At 53.3% G+C, this 9,814-nt stretch overlaps 1 protein-coding gene across 1 annotated transcript in view; it reads left to right on the top strand.

Annotated features, from left to right (window-relative positions):
* Positions 1–3,503, top strand: part of ENDOV (endonuclease V) — a gene marked incomplete at both ends in the record, with an annotated part of 8,955 nt that extends 5,452 nt beyond the window's left edge. Inside the window, one exon of the mRNA XM_009875271.1 lies at positions 3,423–3,503. Within this exon, the coding sequence (XP_009873573.1) occupies positions 3,423–3,503 (81 nt within the window). The remainder of the gene's footprint in view (positions 1–3,422) is intronic.
* Between the last annotated feature and the right edge of the window lie 6,311 nt (positions 3,504–9,814).

Raw genomic sequence — 9,814 nt, forward strand, 5'->3', positions numbered from 1 at the left:
ATGTGGCTGACGGGACAGCCTGATGCTGCTTCAGCCCACCAAGGAGGGCACAAGTAGGCCTGCCCAGAGCTGTGAATTGCTGCGGGTCACTTCTTGTGAAATATTCAACACTTGCCCTTAGGAGAGGTGAGGAATAAGCCATCATCCCTCTCCTCTGCATGAACAGCTCCTGCTGCCCGGCAGGGAAATCGGGAGCCAATATCCTGAAACCACCTGCCCTCAGATGTACCCGCCGTGTGTGCGGGGATTGCCACTACCCCTTGTAAAATGCAACAGTTCCAGACCCTAAAGCCAGCACTAGTCCCCTCTGAAAATAGAAACGATCTGTAAGGATTATTACGGGACAGTTATCCATCTTATTGATTAGCCTCTTGGTTAAGACGCTGGGTTAAGCTGTCTCTCAGCACTGCGTTAGGAGTGAGGACTGGCTGCTAACTTGCCACCTAATCAAGCATTAGCTTATGTTATCGGCAGAATGTAGTTGGGGTTTTTCTTGCCTAGAAAAATAGTTTGTAGCTGTGACTCTTGCTACCTTAGTCTCCCAGTAGGGACTCTATTGAACAACCTCCTTCCCTTGTTATAAAATGCATCACGTAATCTCTTATCCTGAAGAGTGATCAAAGTTATTTGTCAGTTCAGTTATGAAACTGTCCAATTATAGAGAGAAAGGAAAAAAATCTCCCAAACAAACCACCCCTTATGTAACTACTTTTCATTCTTGAGCTTGCAGAATTGTTAAGCAGTTGTGGAGCTGCATTTCCAGCAGTAAGCAGGCAGAGCTTCCACCCGAGAGGACTGACTGGGAGCGGCAGGGGCAGAGGGGTGGTGGGGAGCTTCTTCAGGTGCAGGAGGGGCTCTCCAGAAGTAGAACAGCGATGAGAGCAGCAAACGCTTCAAGGACAGCCACTGGGGATGCGTTAACCCACTTTATTAGCATGATCATCATATGCTGTGAAGCTTTTCCAGCTGGGAAGGTCACATACTGCTTTTTAAGAGGAGAGAGACACTGCCTTTGAGGAGGGGCACAGCAGCTGTTCTAAAATGTCATGGCATAGCAGTGTTTTTTGAGAAAGGAATTTTCTAAAAAAGAAAAAAGAACCTTGAGGGAATATAAAAGTCAACAGCCAGTTCTCAAAGTTGTCCAAGAGCCCAGGATCTGCGTGCCTGTGATGGCATCTAAGAGTCTTCTGCTGGTGTGGTGCAGCACTGGAAAGCTGAACAATAAGACTTTTGGGGGATAAGAACATCCAGTAAATGTCCAGCAACCCTTTCTGTAGCTCTTGGATTTCCAGTGGCGTTCTCCCTGCCCCACTCTGACCGCAGGGTACAGCGCAGCTCTCCACTTCACCTGGTAAGCTCAGGAGGGCTCGTGTCACGAGAGAGTGTACCAGAAGAGGCAGGAAGAAACAGGACGCTTGCATGAGAATGGGCTCAATGAGGTTTGGTGATGGCTCCAAGCTCAGTTTCAAACAAGGAGGGCAGCAATCCATGAACTTGGTACGGTCTCAACGTTTCTCATTTTGATTTTGGTCCTGGGAAGCAGAGCCCAGAGACACAGCCTGGTGTGCAAACTGCTCCCCTTGTCTTCCTTGGCAGCTTTGGACTCGTGAGGTGGGACAGTGTGAAAGGTGTGTCAGCCACTTGCCTTGCAACTGCTGCCAAGAAGCAACAGGGCCAAGGATGCGCCTGTGCCTTGTCTCTGTTTTCTTTGAGTGGATGTTTTTACCTGCTTTAGCGGCATAATTACGATCGCACAGCCAGCCCATCAAGCGCCTGGGCGGGATGAGCCACACTCTTGCCTAGGGAAAAGGATATGCAGCAGACGAGCAGTGTGCTTCTCCATCTGTCGCTGCATCATACAACTGTTGGAGAAGAGGAAGGAAAGGGATGGGTACAGGAATGGGCAATGCCAGCTTCTCACTTTTCATCTCATGTCTTCTCAAGAAACGGATCACCGGATTCCCAAACTCTTGCAGTCCTCTCCCTAGCCCTGTTCCCCCTCTCCATTTACAGATTCCTATGGAGGGCAGGGTCCCATTTCTTGGCTGATTAGTGACCGGAAAAGCTGATTTATTGGGAACATCACAGTGTCACAGCAATAAAGATCGTGGAATGATCTTGGGGCACTATGAGCCTGGAGGCTGCAGCCTGCACCTGCTTGCAGCACCAGTGAGAGTCCCCGTTAGCTTAGTCCTGGGACACAGCTTCTGTTTCACTGAGTGTGAAGGTTATTGCAGCGAAGGTTATTGCAGCAGAGTCCGTGGGGCGTTCTGCTGCTCTGGGACAAGTCAGTGAAGTGCTCCAGTAGTTCCTTGACTTTTGAGGAGGAATTTATGAGCCACCTTCTCATGCTAGATGGCCTTGCAATACCACAGAGATCTGCCTTCACGTCCGTACAGTTTTGGCACTCCCAACAACTTTCTGGGGGCCCAAGGACATACTGCGTTTGTACCCCAGTACAGGCTGAAGGATTTTCATAGTTTTGAGTAAAAGGGATGGAGAGGATCCCAAGAAGAGTGGACAGAGTCCTTGGCGGAAAGGGAGTAATTTTGTTTTGGGCATCTTTATCTGTGGGCATTTTGCTGACGCGCAGCAACTCCTCAGCACCGTGGAGACCTGCCTGTGACCACGGCGTGCAGCCCCTTCATGAAGTGAGGGTGATGGAGCAGCTTCTGTTGGTTCGGTGGGAGAGCTAGCTTACTTTTTGGAATATCTCCTCTCGAGGGAAGGAAGACTTAGGCCACTCTCAAGCTTCCAAAAAGTCTATCCCATCAGATAGTGGTGAGCTGTTGCTGGGGAAGGCCTGTGAAGAAGCTGAGCTGCTCATTACATTTTCCTGCATGGCATTTGAAGGTGCCTACATGTGGAAGAAGTCATCTGGATTGGTTCAAAGGATGAAAACACCTCCCGGACTCCCAGGTCTCCTCCAGCTTGGCTCTGCTGCCAGGGACCCTGGGTGGAGGCCGACCGCACTCAGCTGCAGCCGGGGCTTGCCGAGGGAGCCCCATCTGGGTCCTTCTTTGGCTGCTCATCGTGCCGTGCTTGGGTGGGTCAGGGCTGAGCAGACCTTTTGTGCCAGCTGGCAGGAGTTGCACCTCTTTCCTCTGTGAAGGAAAGGGGCAAACAGCAAGGGTTCAGCAAGTCATTTCTGCTTCTGAACTGGACTGAACTGCAGTAAGGCTGTGCCTGACTTACAGGACCCTCTGTTTCTTCATTTTAAGTCTTCATTCTCCCAAGCAGCTTGCGGTGAGGCGCAGAAACCGAACAAGGAGAGGAGCATGCAGGTTCCTCTTTGCGACACAGTTGTACAGGAGCTATTTGTGATGTAGTGACGTCAGGGTGTGCAGGGACATACTGAGATTACAGAGGGGAGGCACCAAGCAGGCTGATCAATCCATTTTCACTCATTTTCCTCCTTAATTCCAGGCTGATATTAGGTCGAGGGAGTATATTCGGAAGCAGCTGTGTTCACCGCTGGAGGTCACATCTTCTGGGCCGGAGAGGTAGGTGTGTGGGCGGCCCAAGCAGCTGCCTCTCCAGAGGGGATCTGCTCATGTAATGATCTTCAGTAATGGCATTAAAGGGACAGATAGGGTAACAAGGTGAGCTCAAGTGACATCAGGACATACGCTGCCTCCATAAAGGGTGATTTCTGGTGATTGTAGCCATGCTACTTCACACGTTTCTTCCACAGAGCACCATGTCCCCGGGTGAGGAAGGTCACTGGGGATTTGGTCTGTTTTTGGCGCCTGCAATAAGCAAAGCGCTAATGCTCACAGGTGTGACACGAGGGTGAACAGAAATACCCTGCGGGGAGCTGGTTTCTGCCCCCAGAAAGCAAGGGAAGGGTTAGCCCCCCCCCGCTGTTACATAACGTAGGCTGTCGGCTGCCCTGTTTGTCGGTGCGAATCCACAGCAAGTCCACCAAGGTGTAAGGAGCAACTTGTGTTGTGGCTACGCTGCCTCTTCAGCGTAGTTCACAGGAACCTGTTGTTGGGTTCCCTCAGCCCCACACCAGAGCCAAGGCTGGACAGACACTAAGTAGACCTGCCCCAAGGACTGCTCGGGGGTCCATGAGGTGGGACTCAAAGCCCACCCTGCTCAGAAAGCGTGAAGGTTGCTGGTGGCAGAAGTGAGGGATTGCTTACATTGAGGCAGCCCTTACGGATTCCTTAGGACACCTGGCTGGTGCAACTCATCCAGCTTTGCTCAGCTCCTCCATCCTTCCTTTCTGCCATGCAGCCAGAAGCAGAAGAAGGGGCTTTTTCTGCTCTTGTAGTGGGAGTTGCACAGCGTGGCCAGGCCATGGGGACGTTAACACATTCCTGCCGTGGCAGCTGCTGAAGCTCACACGAAGGCTTGCTAGTTCAGAGGTCTGTGCAACAGAAGAACCAAACTCATTCCATTTATGACTGTCTGTCTCAAAACCTGTGTATGTGAGCCCCTGGTTCACCAAGGGACACAGTCACTTGGTCTTTTTTGGTTTCTGCTTTTTTTTTTTTAAGGTCTGTGACCCTCCCTTGTTTTTTTCCTAGTGAAAAAAAGGAGGCTGAACTGGATGAGTAGTCTGATGCCAGAAGAAGCTCCTCTCTGATGGATCCTCTCCTCCACCAAGCGTGCAGTTCTGTCAGGGGCAGCAGCTGAGTGTCCCTCCAGGGGAGAGCAGTCGGGATGAGGCCAGCCCCTGCATGTGCTCCTGGGCAGGCACACCAGCTTCTGTTCAAGGAGAGTCCTTAAGGGCCTATTTCTCAGGGATGATTTTTAAGCATTGTACAAATATTTGTGTAAGTAAACATACTCTAGTAAGTTTGCAACAACTTCCTTGAGTACTTGGGCAACTGCAGGAGGTGATTTACAAAGAGATGCTGGGGCACTTCGTTATAATCCAACTCCAGAGCTGGCCTTTGGCTCTCCTCACAGCTCTGTGGCACAGAGACTTCCCAGCTCGTCGGTTTTGGAGGAGCTTCCACCCAATCCCTGCAGCCTGTGCTCTCGCTCTCACTTTGCACATCTCCGGGGAACAGAAGCCCCGTGTGCGGCTCCGGCTGGTCCCGACAGACGGACAGAGGACGCTGTGTTTCAGGTGGGCGTGTGACTCACGAGGGAGGGGATGGATGGAGCCAACATTCTGCTGTGGATTTTGGAAGAAGCTGGGAGGTCTGAGCTCAGTCAGGGTTGCCAGATCCTGGGCTTGAGTTTTTGCAGTCTGAGTGGGCCAGGAGCACCGGTGTCAGGTCAGGAGGGAGCTCTCTGTGCCCGGTAGCCCTGGACCAACACCTGTCCGTAAAGCTTTGCTTTAGCAGCAGAGCACAAAACAAACAGTTTCTCTCCCTGAATCAATACGGCAGGTCTCCTCCAATTTGCAGGGCTAAAGCTTTTCCTCCAAAGGTGTGGTGGGCTCCTGGTGATATTCAGCACGTTGTTCCTGACCATTTCCAAAGAAAACTGGAGCAGAGATGAGTTCTTGAACACAGTCAAAACTCTGGCATGTTGATTTAAAAAAACACATCTTAGGCAAGATTCCAGCCTGAAGAGGAAAAGGGATGTTTTCCTGGGATTGGAGAGCGATGCTCAGGGTCAGGGTTGCTGTGGTCTGTTGTAAATGCTGCCAAGCACTCCAGTTTTGCATGAATTTATCTTGCAGCTTTTGTTGCTCTTTTCTCACCACCACCTCAGTCTTGGTGCTGCTTTGGGTACAGAGGCGATTCAGCCCCTTTGGCACGTGTGTGCAGCATCTGCCGGATCAGAGTGTGGGCTGGTTCCTGCTTCAGCACTGCACCTCGAAACCTGACTGGGGAAAAGGGAGGAAGCAGCAAACTCCTTCCCCCGGGGCCTGTTTCAAAGAGCTGGGCTGGGCTGGTCCTGGGGAATGTTGAAGAGGGGCACGGGTGCTGGCAGAGTACTTCCCAAAAAAACCCTCCTGCTGGATGGGTTTTAAAAGACAAAGCCAGAAACAGCTGCAGTTTTCAAACCCCAACAAGGAGCCCGCTGTCTCCTGGGAAGCCTCAAAGCCATTTTTGCAGAGGAGTTTGTTATGTGGGTGGACAGAGAGCGGGAAGGGAAAACTGTCACAGTGCAAGCGTGCTCCATAAATCCTGGTGCTGTGCTGGGATCACGGGCCAGGGAAAGATGAAGCGTTTGGTTTGACATCCAATGCTGGCTTTATCAGGGGACAAAGGGACAAGCTCTGCCTGGCCACAGGGACACGGGGACAGACGCAGTGCCTCTTCTGATGCTGCCATGTCTCCTGTCTCGTGGGAACAGCGTAGAGACGGAACCTCCTAAAAATCAACGCTGTGACCCCGCTGACTGCCGGCCTGAGAAACCAGGGAAGGAACCGAATGCTGCGGGAGCAGCCTCCACCAGGGCTATCACCTCCTTCATCCTCTTGAAGACACCCAGAGGTGTCTGGGGGCAGCCAAAACGCCCCTTCCCAGCTCCTGCTGTGCTGGAGAGCAGGCCCTGGCCGTGACCCACAGCTGGCGCGGGTGGCAGAGAGGAGCACTTGTGAGGGAGGAGAATTAGTCTTGTAATTAGCAGCGGTGGCCTCGCCTGGTCCCCCTGCAGCAGGGAAACTGTCTGGCTTCCCAGGGAGAGCTGGGGTGGGAAACCCCACACCCCCTAAAACACCTCCTGCGCTCCCCTCCTTGGCGCAGGGCTGGGCACTGTGTTAACGAGTGAGTTCTTACTGGGAGGAACTGGCCTGGGACCTTTCCTAGCTCTCTCCAGGAGCGGTGGGGCTGTGTCCGCAGCAAACGGTCCCTCCATGTCTCATTCCAACCATACATGAAACAGCAGCTTCACTAAACCACGGGGACAGGGTCTTCTAAAGCCTCTCCCACGTTTGGGCACAAGTGACGCACTGTGGGCAGGGCACAGCTGTTTCTTGGATCTCAGGGCCAGAACACCAGCAAAATCCACCTTGGTTTGGTTTGGTTTGGTTTGGTTTTTTGCTGGCTGCCTTGGCCCGGGCTTTGCTGGCCGAGGGAGCAGCCCGCCTGTGCCCGGGTGCTGCAGGACCAGACCAAGCTCATCCCAAATTCTGGGTCACACCTCTCCTGCTGCAAATGGATCTGGGTGGTGCTGGAGCACCTGGTTGGGCTCAGCTGTGCCGGGGAGGGCTCTGCCGGGGGATTGCCCACCCAGAAAAGGGCTCTGCCCCACAGCTGGGGCTGCTCCTGACCTGGCTGCAGAGCTCAAGTGGGTGAGTACAGGTCTAATCTCTCCTGATAGTTTTGTGGTTTTTGGTGTTATGGGCTGGGATGTGCCTGTTGGTAGAGGTTCTGCAGCCCAAGGTGTGAGATGGGCTGCTTTGAGCGTGGTTTCTCTGTACGAATGCAAGTCCCTTGTGCTGGGGCTGCAGCTGGGGTTTGCCTCCTGCTGATTCTGGGCTCCCCTGCGAGGGAGCTGGGGCTGGTAACGCTGCTGTGCCAAGCTGTGTGCTGCTCGGGGAAGATGCCTCTACCCAGAGGGCTGAAGGGGTGTTGGGGGGAAAGTTGTACTTAAAAAACCCCAAAAAGCATCGCCGTCCACTGCTTCCCCCAGGCATCGCTGCTGCCACCATGTGAACTCGTGTGTCTCCGCGTGCTTTTTTATTCTGAGCACAGGTGAACTGAGATCAGATGACTTTGGATTAAAGTCACCTTCACAGGGTTTAGGTGGGGGTGAGAGCGAGGAGCCCTCACTGCAGAGCCGGCCGGGCTGAGGGCTCCCTTCTGCTCGCCAGCAGGGCTGACCTGTTCTGTGTGATGTGCTCTCGGCTGCCCAAACCTGGGGAGGCGGTTAAACAAAGGACTAATCTCTGTGTTTGGTGTCTGCTTGTGGCTCTCCGAACACAATAAGGGATTAACTTGGTCTTTACCTAATTGGCTTATAACCTAGGGAAGGGAAAATTGCTTTGTAATGCATGAAACCTCCTCTTAGTAGAAACCCAGGGACTAGAGCCCGGGTGTCCTTCCTAGGTAGAGCTCGTACATCTCTGCCTTTTTAACTCTCCATCTGCTGGAAATCAGCTTTTCTGGGTGTCAAGTATTTGTTCTCCCATTCCCAATGACTGGTTGCTGATTTGTCATAAAGCCTTGCCTTTTGTTATCACCAAGGATACTTTTCTCTTTAACGTTTCTATCCGGGACTGTTTGGGTCTCGTTGCTTGATAAGTCTTCAGTGCCGCCGCTGAGCAGGGCTTAGAAACCGAAGGGGAGGAAGATGGGGAAATGAATTCTCTCTTGAGGCTGAAGTCAGAGGTTGGTAAAAGCAGGTTGTTGGGACAGTGAAACAGCGTACCGTAACGCAATCCTTGCCCCTCCGCTGTGCGCCTGCAGGGTGGATTAAGTCTGACAACCTTTAATTAAACTGATCTATGACCTCTTCTCCCTTATCCTTCAGCCAGTGCTGGCAGGTGGGGGTGGGCTGTGGCCTGAGCATCCTCCAGCTCTGCTCCCGTAAGGATGTGCTGAGGTGGGTTCAGATGTTTCCTCGCCGTGGCACCGAGGCAGCTCCGCAAAACGCTTCACGCTGGACGCCGCAAAACGAGTCCTGCTGGAGTCGTGTGGAGGGTGCCGAATCCCTCCCCTGTGTGAGAACGTGCTGCTGGGAGGGGATGTGCAAGTAGGAAAGCTTTGAAAAACCGCCTGTTCTTGGGAACGCTTGGATCCGCCCAGCCCGTGCAGCCTCCCGTGCGCGGCATCCGTGTGAGGGCACGTGGTCGCGGGCCTTTCTGAGCCACGAGAGCGAGGAGGGGGCTGCATGTCCCACAGGGCTCCCAGCCCCTGCCCTGCAGCCCGCTCCTTCCTCCAGGAAGCTGGTAATTAAAGCAGGAACCATTTCTTGGCCTCGCTGGTGGGGAGGCTGGAGGGAGTCGCTCACCCCGCTGAGATGCACATGTTGGAGAGTCCTTTCTGGCCGTCCTACCGCAGGCTCGGCAACGCTCTCAGCCTGCGCTGGCTTAATTAAACCTGAGCTGCTCCATGCGGAGGCTCTTCCTTGCAAGCTTGGCTTCCGCAGGTCAGGCTCAGCCCCGCACACAGTTAGAGGCAGATCAAAGGCTGCTTAAGGGCTTCACCCTGCAAACCTGAGCTGGCATAAGGGAACAAAACTGTTCCCCTTCTGAACCTGGCGTTGGTGCTGCCCTTCCAGGTAGGAGCTTCTTGCCTGCCTCCCGAGAGCTCTTAGGGCTGCTTGTTTCGCAGCTTTGGCCTCTGAGGGTGTGAAGGGAGATGGGATATTTGTGTCAGTCCAATGATAAATGATCCATTCTGCTACAGATTCTCTGGATCTGCTTCCTCTCTGCTTTTTGTGGATGCCTAGAGATCTCTGCACGTGTGCTGCTTGTCTGTGGTCCCTCGATACAGGAGAGAAGATGCTTTAGGATGCAAGTCTGTTTCTTCTCTGATTATTGAGGGAGTCTGGATGAGTAACTCAGTCACAGATGTCTAAAGCTGGGTGAGATGAATTCCCACCTCCGTGTCTCGAGCTTGTGGTAGGCTGGATGCTGCCTGTGCAGTTTGTATCGCAAGGACAGAGCTCTGGTGAATCAAGGTTTGTATTTCAGGATGCTCACACTGAGGACAGGGAAAGTCCTCATTTCACTTGGGAATTTCCCCCCTCCCCAGCCCCAGTTCTCATCCCTCTTCCCTTAGTGCTGGTCAGGCAGATTTAGGAGGGGCTGTTTCCCTCATGCTCCCCAGCTGCAGGCTGGCAGCATCGAGCCGTGCCCTGGCTGCAGCACGGACCCACCGGCTGCAGAGCTTCCCCTCCTGTCCCTGGGAGTTTGGCTCGCGTGGAGCTGCGTGGAGCTGTCGGGGCAGCAGCTGGT

The sequence above is a fragment of the Apaloderma vittatum genome, unplaced genomic scaffold (genome assembly GCF_000703405.1).
Source record: "Apaloderma vittatum isolate BGI_N311 unplaced genomic scaffold, ASM70340v1 scaffold26678, whole genome shotgun sequence".
NCBI lineage: Eukaryota > Metazoa > Chordata > Aves > Trogoniformes > Trogonidae > Apaloderma > Apaloderma vittatum.